At 36.6% G+C, this 22142-nt stretch overlaps 1 protein-coding gene across 1 annotated transcript in view; it reads left to right on the top strand.

Annotated features, from left to right (window-relative positions):
* The first annotated feature begins 1501 nt into the window (after positions 1-1501).
* The window catches only part of Smp_133390 (restin-like), a 46260-nt gene continuing 25619 nt past the window's right edge, over positions 1502-22142 (top strand). Inside the window, exons 1-11 of the mRNA XM_018790504.1 lie at positions 1502-1659; positions 1693-1757; positions 1793-1864; positions 1898-2064; positions 3273-3373; positions 6359-6456; positions 8830-8984; positions 11013-11156; positions 14244-14368; positions 15501-15643; positions 20002-20250. Of these exons, the coding sequence (XP_018646234.1) occupies positions 1536-1659; positions 1693-1757; positions 1793-1864; positions 1898-2064; positions 3273-3373; positions 6359-6456; positions 8830-8984; positions 11013-11156; positions 14244-14368; positions 15501-15643; positions 20002-20250 (1443 nt within the window). The 5' untranslated portion in view covers positions 1502-1535. The remainder of the gene's footprint in view (positions 1660-1692; positions 1758-1792; positions 1865-1897; positions 2065-3272; positions 3374-6358; positions 6457-8829; positions 8985-11012; positions 11157-14243; positions 14369-15500; positions 15644-20001; positions 20251-22142) is intronic.

Raw genomic sequence — 22142 nt, 5'->3', positions numbered from 1 at the left:
CGTACAGGAGGAATAACACTGGCCTCAAAACTGTACCCTGGGGGGCTCCACGAAGCACAGTTTCCCAGCTAGACAACTTGGAGTTCACCCGTACTCTTTGTTGACGCCCAACTAGGAAGTCTTTTATCCACATCAATAGATTGCCTCCAATCCCGACATTCCTTAGCTTATATAACAGCCGGTTGTGCGGAACTTTGTCGAAAGCTTTGCTGACATCGGTGTAAGCTACGTCTACAGGTAACTTTTGGTCCTTAAGAGCGCACCAACTTTCACGAGCGACTAATAAATTAGTGAGACAAGAGTAACCTGTTCTAAAACCATGCTGCTTCTCCGAGAGGATCCGGTTTTCATCGAGATACTTAAACAGCTCCTTCCGAATAATCTTTTCTAAGATTTTAACAACCACACTAGTTAGGCTAATGGGTCGGTAATTCTCAGGCTTATGTTTTGTACCTGTTTTGAAGACTTACATACTTTTTCTTCCTCACATTACGTAATAATATATCAGTCCAGATGACAACGGTGATACTTATCATGGATAGAACTGTTTACGACTGTATATTAATAGTTCATATCGTAATGTAGCACGTTATATATTGACGTTTACTTGGAAGCACGAGCTATCTGAAACAACAACACTACAGTCAGAATCGGTAAGTGCCGTTGAAGTTAGAACACAGTGTACTAGCACAACAGATATATTTTGAAACTGAAAGACAAGGTTCGAGTACAAAAGGGGAAACTTACTACAAAATAGTTTTATTCATTGTTCTGCTCGTTCAGATCGCGTAGAGCTTCTTCATCCTTTTCCAGTGTGTTTACTCTTTGTTGCCCTGCAATAGAAAAACAAACTCGCATTAGAAACGTCGCATGGAATGATTATTATAACCATTACAAGATTCAGGAATAGTTTGACTCTCAATTGCTTCAATTACAGTTTATAAACAACTACCAACACCCATGTTCATCACTACCATAATAGGGGAGGCGAGTCATGTGCAAATTATTTTACAGCTTGTTTTTGCTTGAAACTATAGTTTCAGTCCAATTTTTGACTCGATAAGTGATGAATTTCACTTACCTGAGTTTGCATTGTTACAAATTACCAAATAAGGCCGACTAAACATTCATTCAGGTTGTCAGCTCCAAATACGTCAGGCAACCAATAGACTGCAATAAACGCCATGTAACACGCATAAATATTACAAAAATTAACATGTGACGGAAAAATATTTTGATTAGCCGATAAAAAACGACATTAAAAACCCGCGACAACATGTAACACATAAGCGAGAATCAATGACATGACTTTTCGACCATGCCCAACAGAAATATAGCAAAAATTCAAATTGTGTGCCAAGTCTGATTGATGAATCATCATGTAATCTAATCATTTATGAAAGTTGTATTTTTTGTATTTTCATTTGTTTTTGTATGTCAGCTTGTATACTACAAAACATTGGTAATCTGTTAGTTATAAAATTGTTTATCTAATTCATGTGAGTTCACTTGCGACCTAACAGCTGGTTTCGCAAATGACCTGGGATTGTTTGTTGTCTATGGTTTTTGGACTAATCCTTAGAAATTTGGTCAAAAAATATGCTTCGAAAAACGTTTTAGATAGTCTCACATATTCATCATTAGATCAGTGGGACTCTGGTATGTTCGAAATAAAATATTTAATTGGCCCAGTCAATGAAGGGATATATTTACAAAACCATGGGATTTCTGCCTATGAGGGTGATGTAGTACATCAGGTTAGAATAGATTAAAATCGAATTTGGATTGATAGCCTCCTTTGTTGCTATTAATGTGGTCTTACTTATTGAAGCTGACGAATGGAGATGCGACTTATTATCATTTGGTTCGTAGTTAAGTTGATTATTTACTGTCCTAGGCTCTTGAATTCATCTTGCTGATTTCCTTGTTCATATTTTGTGGGTCGACGTTTAATTATTTTCTCTCGATTCAACATCGTAACAAGTCTTCCGTACACGATTCATCAAAACACCTTTTATTGAAAGAAATAGATCTCCAGAAGTTTCAGGCACTTTCAGTGATATGGTAAGCGTGTTTGCCTTGATAAATATTAAAACCTATGGAAATATTGACCTATTATGGGTCTAAGTGGTCAAGATTTCTCTCATGTTGTTCAGTAACATTGACATCATGAGTTAACCGTTTCCTCCGTTGTGACCGACTACTGGTAAAACGATATTTCCCATTTATACTAACTAGGCTTTTAATGCTGACCTAACGTTTCGTTGTTTATTAAGCAAACCTAGTATGGAGTACATTAAACTGTTCACTATTTTGTGTCAAATCAATTTAATTTTACTAGCAGCAGTTTTGACATTTTAGTATGTCATCAGTAAATAATGAACAAGGCTGCTTCATCGATCTTCATAGTATGTTGTGAAAACTGGATTCGTAGGCCTTTACGCAGACTGGGGAATGTGAGCGCATTGTTGTTAATGATGTCATGATAAACTGCACGATATCAAGAGTTTGTAGGTAGACTTTGGGAACTTGATATTTGTAAAAAAGCCCTTATCTAAGACTGTGAAGGTATCATTCGCTACTTTTAAGGCGTTTTGTAAGTGCAGTTAGTAGATGATTGTTTCTACTTTCTTGGTTTACTTCAGTTCATGGATCTACTGAAGTTAGACATTAACTGTTGGATGTTGGCTCGATGGTCTAGAGGCTAAGCGCTAGCGCGTGAAGCTGCAGTTCTTGATTTCAGGTCCCGCGTGCAGGACTCTGGGTGCACACCTCTTGAGAGTCCCATACCGTTGCGATACGGCTGTTCAGTGCTTGCAGGTTTCCAATAGTGGTCCAGCTTAGATGGTCTTTAGTTTGTCTGTTGCGTTGTCCCAATCGAGTTGTATTAGTCAAAATCCACGTTCCTCTAAATCCTACTATGATAGAAAGGTTGACTGGTAGATGGCAATTAGTTCTAAAGTACCTACCATCCAAAAAATGGTTAGTTGGTGGGATGGGGAATCCTCACCAACTAAGACGGTTGAAATATGTGTTATCTGTGCTGTCCTTTTTATTGACTCGTAATTTTAATGAATCCCAGTGGATTTTATTTTCTTGAATCAATTAATTGCAATACAATTGTTTATTTAATATAAATATTGTATACCGCCAAGCGTTCTCTTTATTGGATGATCAGGAAACACTTATATTCTGTTTTATGCTTCACCAAAAGGCAATACCTTATTAACGTTTGTAAATCTGATTTTTGTTGAACTTGTTAATACTCACAGGTACGCTCTTAATCCGTACTCGATACTGATTTCAGCTGCTCAGTCGACATCTGTTGTGTACAATATTGTCTTTCTATGGATCAATCTGTCTGTCTGTAGAGGTTAGTTTCATTGTCATTTCTTCTGATTCCGTTGAAAGTGCTTTCACGTAGTGATGGGTTTATTATGATTTCTTGTATTAAGTGCCATATTTTTCATCTGGATACGGTGACTCAAAGTGCCTATTTCTTGTTTTCCACGTGTTATCAGGAATGGATAGTGATGTCAGTTATAAACTCAACTATTATACATCCATTGAACATCCTTCGAGGAAACCAATCCCCACCATTAGTTCACATTACAGTTATAGTTAGATATTTTAGTAGTTGTGTGAATCAGTTGTTAGTTTTTATTTCTATGGGTAATATGGTCAGAAATTCTTTTGCAAAATTACTACCACAAAACCTTTTGATTGACAACGTTGAATTTCATGTCTTCAGTCGAATAAGCTACCTATTTGTATGTCCTTGTCGTTTGTTGGGAAAATGAACGAACCAATTTAGCAAGTAAACGCTAAGTAGTTAGTACTTAATGGCATCGGTTTGAGTAATGTAAGCATCGTCATTCGATAAGTAAGGGTCTAACAATAGAATCGCTCCTATTCATTCGGACATAAATTTCATGTGATACTTCATTGATACTGATACTCACTATTGTTTGCTTACCGAATTACTAGTAGGAACTGTTGTAGAATAAACAACAATCTCTTCAGCCTAGTATCCGTTTCTTACATTCGTAACTTTCCGAATGGCATCTTTGATGATATACGGCATTGATAGATGCAACTTCACATCCAAACCAGTGATCAGTTTAACCATTGATTATTTGTGACAAATTAACTGGAGTCGTTTTAATAAGTTCTTTGTAATGTTTTCGTTAGTTCACTAAAATCCGCTTTGGTTGAAATTATTATGTATAACGAACGATTTCACTATAGTTATATAATAATCAAGGAGCCATAAGTCACTGAAGTCTGAATTATTACTTCAATTACTCTCTAGTTGAGCAAGTTCAGCCGTAACGTTTTTTGCATAGTACTTTAGTAACAGCAATCGTCAATGTAGAGTGTGGCAAAGATGTGTCGGTATGTTGCTATTACCTCAGCCCCCAAATGTTCTGGTACGGCCGAGATAGGGGAGAGTCAACTCTCCCTCTCAAAATGCCCTCATATGGCCATTTGTATACAACCACTTCCAGGGAGGTCCTACCCACTGCCTTCTCGCGGCAGGGAGTTGTTCACGAAATTTACAGGACGATAAATGAATATCTGGCGCTTCAATCGAACTGGTGGATATGGAGAACCCATCCAGGGCAGTTGAGGAACCATGATTTCAAACCACTGGTGTTCTTTAGTCTCCACAGTTTTTCTATTTGCTTGAAAACTTCAAGTTAAGGTTTGCCTTGTGATGTAGTTTGAGGATTTCCGCGCACTCACTGCCCTCGACTACATTTTTTGCTCTATACGCTATAAAATAGTTAGGTCATCCGCAATGTCAAAGTTGTGTGACTGTATCCGAACTGTCCACTGTATTGTATGCATTCCCTGGTGGATACGGCGAGTCCACCTAGTGGAGTTGAAAAACCCTGATTCTAAACCAATGGTGCACATGAGCTCCAGTATCCTGATGGAACAAATGGCGTATGAACCAATTGTTGGTCACTGGCTACCACGGGACTGCATCTCCTCACGATGCTCCACTGCCTTGTGAATCAGATCTTTAGGTGAAAGGCTGCGGGTGTGGCCCATTAGGGAAACCACCTGCTTCAGTTTGGAGACCTGGGCAGTATCACAGCCCTCACACAAATCAAATGAATTTTGTGTGGCGCATATGTATTTGGTGCTTCCTTGTACCAATATTTATGTGTTTAAATAAATGAGTAAAATGAATTCCCTGAGATGTGGGTGTGTTCATAATCCAGTCAACCATCAGAAGAAAGAAAAGGCGAGAGTAGGGAACATTATCTGACACTATTCTTTACTTAGAATGCATCTGTGAACTGTGTATCAACTCAGTCCCATGGAAGCTCCGTATGATGGTGACGATGATCTTGGACACACCATAATGTCGTGTGAGTTTACACAATTTTCTACCATCGATTCTATCCATCGCTTTCTCATAGTCAAGGGAATTAATGTAGCGATGAGTTCGATTCAGTTGATTGTTTTTTTAAAACTTATGTTAATCTAATGTCGGTTATTTATTTGCTCTGAAGAAGTGGCTTACATTAAGTCACGAAATGTCACAAATACAATTTTCCTACAAAAATATGTTTATCATTAACTCTGTACCCACTGCTCAATTTATTTGAAACTATCATCTCCAAGCTTGGTATTGATACCAACAATGATCTATAGTGTTGCGGTTTTGTCGCTACATGACCGATCTTTTCGAAAGCCAACATATTTATCTCGAAATTGGGCGTTCAGTTTCCCTTGTACTGATGGTAGTGTGTTGCCTCTGTAGTTCTCTCGGTTGCTGAGATCGTTCTTTGGTATTTTGATGAGGTATCGGTCCGAGAATAAAGTAGAAACAACAAATGAAATGACTTGAATTATCCTTACCTCAACATTTGGGTCTATAAATAATGATTGCAAACCTCATCATCATACGATCAGATCCTTTGGCAAATTTAAACGGAGCAAGAGAGACAAGGTGATTGTCATTTTCCAGGCATATACTCGTGTGCTTTGGCTTCGAGTGACATATGTTTAGTGTTAGGCCAAGTGATAATACCTGATTGCCCAAACTGAATTAGTCAAAGCCATGTTTGAACATGAGACTTAGTTGCTGAAAATCAAACTCTTTAAACAATAAGCTACCTCTTCGTGATTGCAACTGGGGTTTGTTCAACTGGCTTTAAGTTGTCATCCAATATTCCCAATCATAAAACATGACTATAACCATAAGCATCACCCACACAAGTTTACACTTGATAATATTGCTTAAATGAGCAATTAGTGACTTCATGGATAGATGCCATGTTTTTATTTAACCATTACGAGTTAATGATTAACCGCGAATATTTCTTTTTAAATTTTTGTTTAGGTCATCTGTTATTGGCTGCTGCGCTTTGCGCTGTTGGATGTTACATTCGTATATATCCAGGATATTTAATGTTTCCAGTTTTAGCTGCCGCTTACATTGTAAGATATTCATTTATCTCATTCTTTTGTTTAAAATAATGGTAATTTCCGAATACTTTGGACTGTGATAATAGTTCTGTAAGGTTTCAGATTGAATCCTTCACAAAACGAACCGAATTTCAATTATTACCAGTATGAAACTTTGTACATTTCTGTATAGTTTAGTCGATGTTTTCATCCTGTTTCCTAGTTTTATCCCATGTATTTCAATTTCGCTTGAAATAATATTTCACCCCGTTTTTAGAGTAGAATAGATGAATGAAGACTGTCAGTGTCATTCAACACGGGCGCTTCGTCCTGTTTGGGACTCTTCAAACGGGTGTATCTGCATCCAGTGCTAATGTTCAAATAGGGGCTCGAACCCAGTATCTTTATTTTCAAACACTAATAGGTCATCCACTAACCTACAAATCTCAGATTTTTTGAGGGATTTACATTTGTAAACATTTTTTCTCTGGAGATAAAATGTTACGCCCCAGTGGTATATTGAATTATTAATTTGTCAGAGGTAGTGAACAGGAAACAGGTTAGTTGCAAACCGAAAAGCTGAAAGGTTTTGTTTCATTATAAGAGCTGACAACCAGGTTTTCGCATCCGCTAGGGGGTATTAGTTTCCTCAAGAATACAGGTATGCTAAATAATGAACTAGCACAAAACTTTGGTCTTACGTTGGCTTCCTGTCGATTATCTATAACTATCTTACGTTTAAACACTTTACAGTTTAATTGTTGAGAATTAGTGTGATATTGAGAAATTACTTATTATATTCTTTGTTAACTTTTTTATGTATTAATTTTCTATCTTACAAGTTTATTCTTGTTCAGCATTAGACCAGACTTATCATTACTCTTTCCATACATATTACTTGTTGTTAAACGTATGAAATAAGTAGGAGTATCTAGAAAAGAAGTGAAGAGAATTCTTCCGTTTCTAACAATTAGTTGTCTTATTTCATTTTATGTAGTCAAGTTCGCATGTTTAATAGAAAATAGTAAAACCCACTGAGATATTTAATCGTGAACAAGACGGTCTTGGGTGTTGGTTAGAGGTATTAGGCCGATTGTCACTTCTTAGTAGCCCGCATAAATAAGGATGGCCTGTTTGGTAATCTGGGCTACCTGTTCCTGCTGTCTGGATATTTCAACAAGTTATCTGTTTCCTTGTTTGTTTTAACATATCATTAATCCTATTACTTGCATAACTTATTCAGTTGAGTTTATGAAAAGTTTACGACCTTTCGCTGTACAAGTTACAAAAGAGCCCAATCACAGACATCGTGGTTGCTGGCAATATGCATCGAAAAGAATATCCATTATACAAATGTCGATTTGTGAACTGCTCATATCTAACTGGTGATCACTCAATATTAACCGTTGATATCGACCAAGAAATAAGAAACAGAAACTCTGTGAAATAATTTGTGCTGAGAATTTTATATTGCCCCAAAAGTATAATATTGGATAAAGCTAATAATAAATAAATAAAATAAAATAAGTAGGGATATTTCTACTTAAGGAACCTGCTAAGGATATTGTGTCAGTGGGTCGTCTTGGTGACATGGAAGTGTGACTGCAGAGCCCCAGGGACAACTACGGAAGACTAGCTACACGGTGCTTCTATGAGAAGTGTTCAGTGTGTCAGCTCCGCACTTCAATGAGCATTACCATCGAAGATGGATATCGGTGGATTTGTGTGAGGGTTGTGAAACTGCCCAGGTGCCCAAACCGAAGCAGGTTGTTTTCTTAGGGGGCCACACCCGGAGCCTTTGACCTTAAGATCTGATCTACAAGGCAGAGGAGCATCGTAAGAAGATTCGATCCCATGGAAGCCGGTGACCAACAATTGATTCATACGCCATTTGTTCCCTCAGGATACTGGAGCTCATGTGCACCATTGGTTTAGAATCAGGGTTTTCCAACTCTCCTAGGTGGACTCGCCGTGCCCACTAACCCGGTTAAAGCGCCAGACATTCGCTTTTCGTCCTCTCACTTTCGTAAACAACAGTAATGCCACGAGAAGGCAGTGACTAGGACTTCCCTGGCAGGCAGAGTCTATATACGCGTGGCCATATGAGTGCATTTGGAGAGAGAGAGCAGACTCCCCTCTCTCGGCCGTACCAAGGCATTTGGGGGCATGTATATATTACTTAGTCAAGTGTATCACATTACCATTACAATTCTACACAGTATACTTGTGTAAGTATGAGAAAGTTACTGTTTATTTTCCTTTTAAAATTCTGTACATCTTGAATGATCACATTTTTTTGTATGTGCTCCCTTTAAGTAAATTGTTTGTGGAAAAGAAAACCTCTTTTGTACATTACATTATTCATTGTATTCATATATGTATGTATATATTCTTTATTGTTAACAGCAGTATCCTAATCCATCGAAAGGGATAATTTCTCGTTTATCTAATCTCCTTTTACCATTGGTTACTTTCATTGGAAGTATTTCAATTTTATTATGGATTAGTTATATTATACAAAATCATGATTGGAGTTTTTTAACATCAGTTTATTGGAATACGTGAGTTTTGAATTTTATATAATTTCTTCTATGATATTTTTGATGGTAATTATGATTTCCTCGGTAAAAGAACGAAGTTTTATGACATAGTGACACGATAGAATAATCTAATCTGTTGTCTCAGGCCCCGTTAACTAGAGTGAGAAGTCCAAGACAAAGTAGGGGAAAATATATTCTGTAAGCAGCCAAAGTACAAGCAATCACAATAAAAAGAAATCAAACGTATTTATACAGTATAAAGTTGTCCTTGGAAAGCGTTACATAATAGCACACTAAAAAGATACAACGGACCAATAACGTTTAAGATATTTCGAAGTTAGAAATACGAATCGAAGATGAAAGGAGCGCTTTTGGCGCGAATTACAAAATTAGGCCGTTTACCAAGTAAGTTCTGGGGATTTAACATCCCCAACATTCTGATCATAGATATTCTCATGATACTTTTTTCTTATCATATTTGTTATATATACTGTTCGGAGCCCTCGAGAATTCTCTCATAGATCAGGAAAAGTGTGAAAATATTTCTAGTAGTCAGTATTATATGGAAACTTCGTAGAGAGTTTTAGAAAACGATTTGTATACCCTAAATGAATAATTAACGATCTTAGTACTAATTTTAATATATCTTTAGAAGCTCCTACAATATCAAGATGACATATGAACTTGTGGATATCCTTGTTTTCTGTACCCCAAACTAACGTTTGAAGTTAAACTTCTTTTGATACTTCCGGTCTCTATTTTCAATTTAGGGCTCAGGCCTGATAGTTCTACGGGGACTTGGGTCAAAATCGTTTACAATGGGGAAGGTGCATCCACTTTTTGTGTTCTACTGAATTCTAATCATCTGAATTCTTCATGTCTCTATCTTTTTTCTCTTTTCAAATTTATTTTACTGCATTATACTCCTTCAATAACATCTTCAACCCCTAATCTTTCCGATTACTGCTTATACTCTTACTACTTCTACCACTATGGGATTTGAATTAACAACTGCATCTCTATGCTAATGTGGTATGGCAACTCGAACTGATGTACGTACGTACGAAGTTCTACGTTGTGACTGACTGAGTTCTACGGGGTTGGTAATCAGTTAGAAAATTATTAGTGAGCGTTCAAGTACCAGACATGTCATACACTAGCTAAGTGTTTCGTTCTTAACTTCTTTATATGTAGTTCAGTAAACAAATGCAGGCTTTTGAATATCTTTTATCCTACATTCATTGTTAATAATGCCATAGTGAACAAGAACTCAAATGGAGATAACCAATTTACAGAGTTCTTTCGTAAAATGTGAAAACCATACATTAAATACTTCATTTACAAATCTTCCTTCAATTGTCTTTTACACCCTTCATGATTCTTTCACTTGTCGATTTCTTTATGTTTCTCTCCCTTGTTATCTGCAGTTCAATCATCTCAACCTTCTTTTGACAGACATTCCACATCCGATTGGTATTACATACTACTTATTTCTGTCGACATACGTATCACTGATATGATGAGATGAAAAGTCAAAATTAGATTGTTTTACATATCATAATTTTTGTTCGACAGCACCGTAGGTATCCCAATTGTAGCTGCTAACTTGAAGTGGTGGTCGTGCTTGCCCCTCATGATTACTCAATTGAATTATATTGCCGAGAACACATATTCTTTTAGGTTGTACAATTCCAGATAGGTCATTTGGAGAACAGTAAGGCAAAAAGCAGCAACTTAATGTTCGAGGTTGAAATTGTACTGCTGACTGTATAGTGGTGTGATAGTAGTAAGGCGTTTCATGTATCCTTATCAGGTTCTTTACAATGAAATATCGTTCAACGGTTCGGGCAACTAAGATCAGACAATCGGTCTAATAACTCCAACCAACACTCAAGATAATCTTGAGGGGTTTGCATCTAGAATGTTTATGCGTCAGTAATATTTATCGGACACCGTCCGTCATAATGAATTTGTATTTACTTTTTAAGTCATATTTATTATTATTATTGAAAATTCATTGTTCTCTCATATAATCCATTTTCTTTTCAGTATCACTATAACTGATTGTACACCTCAAATGGGTATCTTTTGGTATATGTTTGTTGAAATGTTTGATCATTTCAGTGAATTTTTCACATGGGTTTTTCAACTACTTATTTTCACTATAGTAGTTGGCTTGACAATTAAATTTAAGTAAGTGAATTTTTATTTTGTTTTTTAAATAACAATAATATTAGTAATTGAATCTGTAATATCTTATTTTTATGATTTTATAAAATAGTTTTCCTATTTCGACCCATTAACTAATCGTTGCTTTTTATTAGTAAATAAATTCTAATCAGAAGGGGTTTTGTGGAGATTTCAGTATTTTTCATAATTGAAATCATGAGTCATGAAACTGGTAGGTCCTGGGTTTGAATCTCGCGAGGCGGGATCGTAAATACGCACTGCTGAGGAGTCCTATTATAGGACAAAATGGTCGTCCAGTGCTTTCAGCTTTTCCATGGTGGTCTAGCTTCAATTGACTCATGATTTCAACTATGAAAGATAAACTCTAATTATATTGACAACTGTTGAAACTGTATAGCATTAGAAAGCTGTTATTTCCAGTTTGTGATTCCTCAATAGTAGGCGTTCACAACACCCGGTGGATCGAATCCAAGTTCTTGAAGTCTTGACCTGTGCACTTGGCCTTGATTTCACTGAGTTACCCTCCAAGGGTTTGTCTTTTTATTTACTATTTGTTCAATCGAACAATAAACATCGGTACAAAGGAGCTCCAAAATATATATACGCTAAATAAAATAGTTATCGTTCACTTTGTGTGCAGCCTGTGATACCATCCGGTTGTCCAAACTGCAATGAGTGGTTCTCTTTAATGGCCATTCTTCAAGCCTTTGACCTAGAGACCCTTAATCCACAAGACATTAGAGCGACGTCAGGAGATACGGTCCAACGTTAACCAGTGACCATCAATAGGTTCTTGCGCCCTTTGTTCCCTCATGATTTAGGAGCCTATGTACACCATCGGTTTTGAATCAGGTTTTTCCAACTCCCGAATATGAATCCCCTGTACCCATGAACCGGGTTGAATCACTGGACGTCTGCTTTTCGTTCTCTAGATTTCTCAAACAAGTAAGTAAGACTTCTTTGTTAATGGCCATATGATAGCATTTCGAGAGGGGTTGTGGCCCGAAATCTTACTCCAATTAGATTGTATGAATGACCGCTTTCGAAATATACATCTCGTGAATAACGGAATTAAAAATAAGTCAAATACGGAAAAGGATTCCGAATATGTATATTTTCTGCAATCATTGTTCTGGACAGACAATCAGAGAGTCGAAGTGAATAGAAGAGAGTGGAGCGAAATGACGTGCAGTGGAGAAGGCGTGTGAGGCAACTCCATTTAACCAAGCGTTAATCGATATTTATAGTCACACAAAAATAAGCTACAGACATATGATGAATGAGATGTGTACACACATATGAAAACAGTCAAGTTTGATAAGTGAATAATTAACAATGTCAAAACGTGACTCGAGAAGAATGGGCAAATTGGTCTGTCCAGAAGCTAGAATAAGTTATATGGGCTTGCCATAGTTACCGATACTAAAGGTCATACGGAGTTCCTGTAACCTTGTATGTGTAACAGGGCATCTTATCTGCAGTTGACTTGCCCAATAACTGATTTTAAATTAGTCTATTTTAAAAGCGTTCTTAAAAAACCATAACTTAACATTCCAGAATATCATTGAGTATAGACGTCGCAAACTAATTTACGTTATGCATAAAAAGGAAGCTCACCTCTGTATAGGTTTCAAATCTATCTCTTCCTGATCTAATGTGAAAAATGTGAAATAGTTGTGTTTTATCACAAGTTATCAGAAATTCCATCATCATTTCAAGTTGGAAATCACTGACAGGACATTTTGATGAAGGAATCAAATACTAATAATAATGAAGTGGAAGCATAGATAGAAACTTGATTGTCCGAGCTAAATATATCATGTAACTAGTTTCGCAACCATGTAGAGTGGTAGCCATTTTAGGCAACTTAATCAATGAGCTAATGGATCACTTTCTTGTTGCTTCAATAAAGTTGATGAATACAAAAATAATGAATGGTCCATGTATAGTCGATAGTTAGTCATTATGATAGATAAAAAGATAATGCTGTAGGTTTAATTTCGTCATTTATTTGGAGTTCAGTCTCAAAATTTTCTCTTAACAGAAAGCAGTGGCTAAATGACTTATCATTTCATCTATTTAGTTTGACCTGTGTAAGGATGGCTCATTGGCGAACTCCAGGAAGCCCAGAAAGAGCCGAAGACATTCCATCCAATCACCACTAGGGGGACATTCTAGGATGTCGACATGTAGCCTCCCTATTGGATGAATAAGAATGACCCTATATGTACCTATTTGCTGTCCAAAATGATGATATACTTTCAGCCAAAAAACTATAAAAACATGAGATTTCTGGACGATATTTGACACTGTTTTGGAGAATAGCATTCCTACTTACTAGTCTTCTGTCTTCTCTGTTGCGACGTTGCGGTTTCGATCATTCAAGTAGTCTAGTAGTACGCGGCATAGCATGAATCAAAGCTCTACATATAACCTGTTACTCCTCGTGGAGCATATGCTACTGACTAGAACTCTTCAATCAAATTTGTTCTGGTCTCTCTTTTCTAGATGTTCCTTGAGTGTTATTCTTTCTTTTGACGTCTTACTCCTATTCCGGGCACTAAAATACTAAATAGAGATAGTGGAAAGCCGTTTTTCTTCTGTTTTTAACATTATGTGCTCATGAGTTCGTTTGACAGCTTATGATCAAAATATACTACTGTCAAATTGAATTATTATTTAGTAAAACTCACTTAGTATTGTTTGTTTGAATCTTCCCATTGATGTTTTAGGACTGCAACTGGTCAGTCTTTAATTGGCATATGTGCATACTGTGCGTATTGCCTCGATATAGCCTTTATTCACAAGCATGGTAAGCAACGATGGATAGTGGCTAGCAGTGGAATTTAGGACGCGCGAACCCAGTAAGGCGAAAGGGTTCGAGTCCCAGAGTGAACATAAACTCTGAGATGCAGGTACATCCAGCTGACGAGTCCCAAATAGGACGGAAAGCGCGTCCTGGATTCCACTGCGAGCCACTATCCATCTTTGCTTACCATTTATTAAAACTATTTGATTTTATCTGAAACCAATTTTCGTCATTGTTGTTCACATGCTCCTATTCTTTACATTTCTATTTATGCTAATCAGTCGTAATCCGTTATATATATGCCTTGTAATATCATTTATTATCAATGTATTACAACCATATCATAATATTGGAGAACTTGGCCTCTTAATATCTATTCTACCAATGTGGAGTCATCTTTTAAAACGTGAGTTTCTCATTCAACGCTGAAATTTACTAAAACATATTCAATTTTTATTAAGTGTGGCGTACCCAATTATGTTTTAGATTACGTAGTCAGTCAGTCAGCTACAACGTAGGACCAGGCACACATATGCATCGGTCCAAGTTGCCATACATTGTTACCACAACAAGATGAACACTGGATTCATAGAAGTAGTGAATTTAGTGGTGGTAATATGTAAAAGAAAGGTAGCATTTAAGGATATAGTATAGGAAGGAAGAAAGTTTTGAAGCAATTTTAATCTCATGGTTTAAGGGAAGATAAAGAGTGTATACACCTACGCCATTGTGATCGATTCTGAGCCATATCACCTAGAGTCTCCAACCATTGGTTACGATGATCACGCAGACCCCAACCATGTAGTCTGCACCTACCAACATGGCTCAGACTAGAAGTTAGTGACTTCAAGCTTTGATGGTAGGACCTTGAGGAACGATTGTTCCAGCCAGTATAGCTCGATTGGTTCATCACGATAGGCAAGCCCGGCTACTTGTCAATATAAATGTGACCAGCTGTGATAATATGAATTCTTGTATTATGAAAAAGTAGTTTAATGTGGATTACCATAAGGTTATAATCAAACAATTGGGCTATTTGGAACGACGTTAGTTCGTCAATTGTCACTCACTTGTAAAGTGGTTAACGTGAAATGTCATTCTGTATATTCTAGGTCCTCAATCAGGACTCTAACGGAATGAAAGGTAGAAGGATTGGGTTCAGTACGTATAATAGATTCAACAACACTTTCTATGGCGTCATGATCCCTCTTACAGGCCGTGACCTCAAAAGTTAAACACGAGTGACTTATCTTCTTCCGCTATGTTGGTGCATCTGTACGTCTGTTGTCAAAAGTTATGGTTGAGTAGATAAACTGTTTCCCATGATCGAAGGGTCAAAGTTATTTGACTGAAGACGGCATTGAAAGGCAATGTTAAGGAATTGAATCCCTCAGCTACATCTTAGTGATAACCTAAGTAAAATAGAGTTTCCCACTGACAACCATCTAACATCTCAATCTGTATTATCTTCAGACACATTTATCATTTTCTGTTTTCGTCACTTTCTGCCTCTTTGTTTATATCTTTTTCTTGTACAGAAACCCGAATGTTATTTATTTCGTCGTGTTGTTTGTTGACTGCATTGATTCTTAGTCCATTATTTCATTACATCTGGTTGCAACCGGGTACAGGAAATGCGAATTTCTATTTCGCTGCATCATTGGTGCATGCGTTTGGACAGGTAAGTGAAAAAAGCAATCAGATAATATGATGTTTTTCTAGCCATTTTGTGCTAATTGTGTCAGCTTGACTAGTAACTGTATTGCAACTTGATCTGTAAAATTCAGTCAACACTAATGAACCATACAAATATGATTTTGAGCACTATTTAGTAATCGATCCGTTGTAAATATCTCAATGCTAAGGTAAGTTAATTGGGTCCTAACAGCTTGGTAGTAACGTGTCATACTGCAAAGCTGTTCGATGCCAGTTTGAATCTTACAGGGGCCATCAGTTTTGCCGAGTCTACAGATGAGCTCTTCTGATGACAGTCAACTAGCCCGTTACCTACTTTCAGGCCTTCATCCTGACTCCCTACCACCTAATGTGCATGAATTAATTCTGTATAAAACAGAAAAGTGAAAATGATATGAATCCAGAAATAAAACAATTTGTTCATAATTCAAAGCGATGGAGAATTAACGAAAAGATGGGACGAAAATCTGTGAAGAAATGCTAACACATAATCTGACATGTCAAATGCACACATATTAAGTCGATGAACTTATGCAATGTGGCTAGGTTAGATCTTATAGTCAAGTGTTAACTTTTCGGAAAGTGACCTATTCAACTGGTTTGTGTAATCAATAGGTTATAGCTAGTTGTGGAAACTGAGACGTGCTTATTGCCCTGTTTCGTCGATTTCATGGAGTTATCTGGATCGTAGTATTAATGTCAAAATTGGGATTCAAACACAAGGACTGATCAAAATTCACTCGAGAACACCAATAACTGGATAAATCAAACACTAATTAATTATGATATAAATATCATATTCATTAAATATGTTATTCACTCAGTGGTTTCAGTAGCTAAGTAGATGAAACATGTTGAGCATTTAAACCGGAAGATAATGGACTGGAGTTTTTGATGTTGGTTTGTTCTTTGAGCTGGATGGCTTGGTCGTGGAGCTTTCATCGTCCTTCTGAACGACATCATCAAAATCACCCACCTGAGCTACAAATCTTCTCTACCATCTCAATGGACTGGAGTCCTAATAAAGTTATGAGCACTAAAATGTATAGACATTTCTTAAGCAGTCCGAAACGCACATCTTAGGTTCTACTGCTAGACATGGCATCCCAAGTACTTTAGTACGGCCGAGAGTGGAGAGAGTCCGCCCTCCCTCTGGAAATGCTCTCACATGGCCACGCGTATACAGCCTCTGCCAGCTAAGTCCTACTCACTGCCTTCTCGTGGCGAGGATGTTGTTTACGAAATTGAGAGGACAAAATGCATGTCTGGCTCTTCATACAGGTTAGTGGATATGGAGGATCCATATCCCGAAACCCTGATTCCAAACCAATGGTGCACATGAGCTCCAGTATCCTGAGGGAAGTCAGTCACAACGTAGAACTTTGTACGTACGTACATGAGTTCGACTTGCCATACCACATTAGCATAGAGATGCAGTTGTTGATTCGAATCCCATAGTGGTAGAAGTAGTAAGAGTATTAGCAGTAATCCGAAAGATTAGGGGTTGAAGATGTTATTGAAAGAGTATAATCCAGTGAAATAAATTTGGAAAGAGAAAAATGACAGGGACATGAAGAATTCAGGAGATTAGAATTTAGTAGAACACAATGAGCAGATGCACCTTCGCCATCCTGTGGGGACGAATGGCGTATGAATCAATTGTCGATCACCGGCTACTATTGGACTGCATCTCCACACAATGTTCCTCTGCCTTGTAGATCAGATCTTTAGGTCGAAAGGTCGGGGTGTGGCCCCCTAAGAAAACCACATGCTCTGGTCTGGGCACCTGGGCAGTAAGTATCATAACCCTCACACAATTTAATGAAATGACAATTTTTTGTGTGGCCCTTACATATCTGGTGCCCCCCTTGTACCAATATTTATATGTTTAAATAAATAAATAGATAAATAAACTGTTAGCCATAACTTATTCTTTACTATTGTAAATAACTTTTCCATCATTTACCTTTTCTCAAACCCTTTTAGGTTATCCTTATTACAGATTTATTAAATGCTTATGGAAAATATGAATTTTTTTTACATCATGGTTCCAATCTTCAATTGAGTACTGGTGAAAAATTAAAATTAATTCAAGAATAAAAAAAAATATTTTTTTCCCAAAAAAAAGAAAAAAAAACATACCCAGAATGCCAAAACTAAAAGCATCACTAAAAGAAAAGTAATCAATGAACATGATAGGAAGAAAGGAAGCAAACAAACAAACAAACAAACAAAAAAGATAAAGGTTTTACTAAAACTAATCTAATATGTCTCATAATCTTACTTTTTTGTAAAGGCAATTCCTATGGATAATACAAAATTTCATCACTCCCACCCTTTTGTCTTTATTATTGTTGTTACATTACTATGATGTAACATGTGTCATTTTGATTACATCATTAAATGATGAATATTTTGTCTGTAATACCATTTTAATAATATATATGTATATTGGGAAAAAGAAAATCATCACTTTAATGTTCTCAATGGTTTTTAGTAGTATTCATCATAGTAGTGTATGAATGTATATGTGTGTGTGTGTGCAAGCTTTGTTATTATGTTTATTAATTTATTAATTTACATTTCAACACATAGACATTAGTACAAGGAGACACTAAATATATATGGCGTCACACTTCGTGATTTTATTTGTGTGAGTTGTGGAATACTACCCGGGTGCTCAAACCGATGCATGTGGTTTTCTTAGGAGGCTACCACACTCTAAGCCTTTGATTTAGAGGTCTAATCCACAGTGGAGCAATGTAAGGAGATGCAGTCCTATGGTAGCCAGTGACCAACGATTGGTTCATACGCCATTCGTTCCCTCAGGATACTGGAGCCAATGTGTATAATTGGTTTGGAATCAGGGTTTTCTAAGTCACCTAGATGGATCCTTCATAACCACCAAACTGGTTAAAGAGGCGGACCTTCGCTTTTTGTCCTCTCAAATTAGTGAACAACATCCCCGCCTCGAGAAGGCAGAGAGTAGGATATCCCTGACAGTGATTGTAAACATGTGGTCATGATAAGTATATGTTATTTTATTAGCATGTGTCCAACGCCAGATTTGGATCGACAAGATTCGATAGCTATGGTCATATATGTACACTGTTGATATGTTTTGTACTGTAATGAAACAACAGCTGTCCAGTGCCCACTAGTTTCAGTGTTATTACATCTGAGATCAAGTTTTGGATGTATGCGACACACTTTTGTGCTTTTATTACATAGTAAGGTTATCATTTTTATTACTCGGTTTTTCCAATTTGGAGAATGAGTGTAATAGTATTTTAAACTACAGCCTACTTATTAATTGAAAGCCGAATTATTACACCAGTTTCAAAGTAAGTCTCTTTGAAACTGTAACGAAATGTCTTGATTTGTGAAGTTGTATTAGTAATTCCACTAGGTACATGTTCGTGTTTTGTCTTTAAGGTACAATATACGTGTGAGTGATAGTAATACTATTCAGTTGCTCAAACCGGATGTAAACATCATACATCCAATACATCATTTACACATCTTTGAATTGTGTCTTCATTGTTCTTTGGTTCTTGTTGTTAACTTGATTGTTTTCATTTTCCTTCTCTCTTCTCTCTAGTTCAATCTTCACAAACTTCTACTGCTAGTTATTTCATTTCTGATTAGTGTTACATACTACTTATATCTGTCGACGTAATCAGGATACATCACGAGTCCATTGGGAGGTGATTACTGAAATCCTATTAGCGAAGTTCGTTTTATTTGTTCATCAGTTTAATGGATCATGCGAATGATCATGTAAAGACATTTCAGACTTTAACACTCTCTACAAACACCATGTCCCAATTAAATTTTATGGTCTCGACATGAATACAATACTTGACTATTATAAAATGTTACTAAAGAAACAAGGGACATTTGAGAGTTTATAGTGTTAATTCCTTATCCATTTAAATATTATCAACTTCAAGCCATATCTTTTCTGTTATCCCTTTATGAATCTTCCGATGTTTTATACTATATCACTGTCGAGTCTGTTAACTCTTTGGGTACACCACAAACGTTGTTAGTAGAATAATCTTGGCATCTGTGCAAAAGATTACTCCATACTTCACTACCTCTGTCGTAACATTTTCCATTGGGTTGTAGACTATATTAGAACGTTCATTTAGTTAAATAAATGTCACCGAACTGTAGACGCAAACCCATTAATATATGTTAATGAGCATTTTCCTATCAGCCATCACAATACAACAAACCATAATTCAATCTGATTGCCTACTTCATTGTCGGCCTACAGTTATTATCATTCTTATCATTAACATTACTCGTAATCTATTTTGTTTGTAATTTTCACTTTAGCTTGAGTGTCAAAATCGTCTTACTGGCTTATCGACCAGTTGTGCTCCTTCACCACGTACAGTTGCTCGTTCATCATCATCGTCATTATTAAGAAAAGGTGTTAAGAATGCATATCATAGGTATCATGGGAATGGTTTCAATAATAATGCTGGAATCAATTCATCAGATGAAGAATTCAATAGATTCTTTTATAAACCTCGTCGTAGTCAACCAGTTGTACATCCAGCAAGTGAAATACCATTTTGTGAAGTGAGTGTTAGTTTATATATATATACCTGAAAAAAGTATTCAAAAACACCGCTCCATGTTTACAGGCGGCCTGCTTGAATATCTGGGTTACCTGTTCCTGCCGTCTGGATATTTTAATAAGTTATCTGTTTCCTTGTTTGTTTTAACATATCATTAATCCTATTAGTTGCATAACTTATTCAGGTGAGTTTATAAAAAGTTTACGACCTTTCGCTGTACAAGTTACAAAAGAGCCCAATTACAAACATTGTGGTTGCTGACAATATGCATCGAAAAGAATATCCATTATTCAAATGTCGATTTGTGAACTGCTCATATCTAACTGGTGATCACTCAAAATTAACCATTGATGTCAATCAAGAAATAAGAAACAGAAACTCTGTGAAATACTTTGTGCTGCGAATTTTATATCGCATCAAAAATATAATATTGAATAAAGCCACTAATAATGATAATAATAATAATAATATCGGTGATGCGGTGGTCAATCAACTGTAAATATCCCGATTCTGCAGGAATTTAGTCACAACCCGGGCACTATAGTGGCAACATTTTAAACTATGTCGGTGACGCAGGTTTGAGTCCTATAGGAAATATCATTCCCTTTACGATTATAGGTAATTCTTCCCAATGAGTACTAATTGATCTGAAACCTAGTTTATGCATGATCTCATTTTAACTACCTCGCCTCCTAATAAAAAGTATGAAATAATATTAAAAAGCTTAGAAGAGTATTTTGTAGGTAAATGCGATTAAGCCACTGATCTTATATTTCAGATATTCAATCAGTAGAGTCATTTATATATTAACTTTAGATAGTATAATTGTCATGAAAATCTGATTGTATTTCTTAGAAAAATAAGTTTGATTTATTAACTTTAATCTACTTGATCTTAAATACTAACAATTGACGCATATATTTTACTTTAACTTAGCCCCTAAATGCCTTGATACAGCCGAGGGTGGAGAGAGTCATCTCTCTCTCTCGAAGTGCTCTATCATGAGCACATGTATATAATCACTGTCAGGGATGTCCTACTCTCTGCCTTCTCGAGGTGAGGATGTTGTTGATGAAATTGAGAGGAGGAAAAACGAATGTCCGGCTCTTTAATCAGGTTAGTGGATATAGAGGATTCATCTAGGGGGAGTTGGAAAACCCTCATTCTAAACCATTGGTGCACATGGGTTCCAGTATCCTGAAGGAACGAATGGCGTATGAACCAATCGTTTGTCACTGGCTACCATGGGACTGCATCTCCTTACGTTGCTCCATCGTGTCATTACTGCGCACCAGTAATTAGCTGCTGTGGTACGACTACTTTTTAACTATTAGTTTATTGCACATAATCAGGCACCATGAAAGTTTGCACGAAACAAACAAAGCTATAATGTTTTAACGAAGTATAGGAAGGATAGGAATTACTTTTGCAAAATGTGAACAAGCATACTGTTCAATATAGAGATATGACCATGATGAATGTACATTAGTTAAGAGAGTCTTCATCACCTTCTATGTAGACTATAGTGGACTGCTTTCTTTCCTATTTCTGGTAAAGTATGAAATCACCAATTCGCATAATTTCTAGCACCTTAAATAAAGAATTGGGATTGACTGGTCGGTTTTAGTCTTATACAACTTTTTTTCATCTATCCACTTTTTCCACCAAGTTCTAGCGTCAGAAATTCGTACATGAAGTAAAAGTCTTTCATCTGACATTTTTTAGACATATCCAAGGCGCCGAAGTCGATGTTTCAAGATGGTGATGTATATGCACTATTGACAGTGTCATGTTAGAATTATAATTGTGTATTTAGTTGAGTGTAAACGAATGAATAAGATAATTCACGAATAGTTATTATCTGCAGAAATGGATGGTGGCTACCAGTGGAAT

Source organism: Schistosoma mansoni (assembly GCF_000237925.1).
Source record: "Schistosoma mansoni, WGS project CABG00000000 data, supercontig 0080, strain Puerto Rico, whole genome shotgun sequence".
In the NCBI taxonomy this organism is placed as follows: Eukaryota; Metazoa; Platyhelminthes; class Trematoda; order Strigeidida; family Schistosomatidae; genus Schistosoma; species Schistosoma mansoni.
The sequence above is the reverse complement of the archived record's forward strand: the minus strand, read 5'-3'. Positions and strand labels throughout refer to the sequence as shown.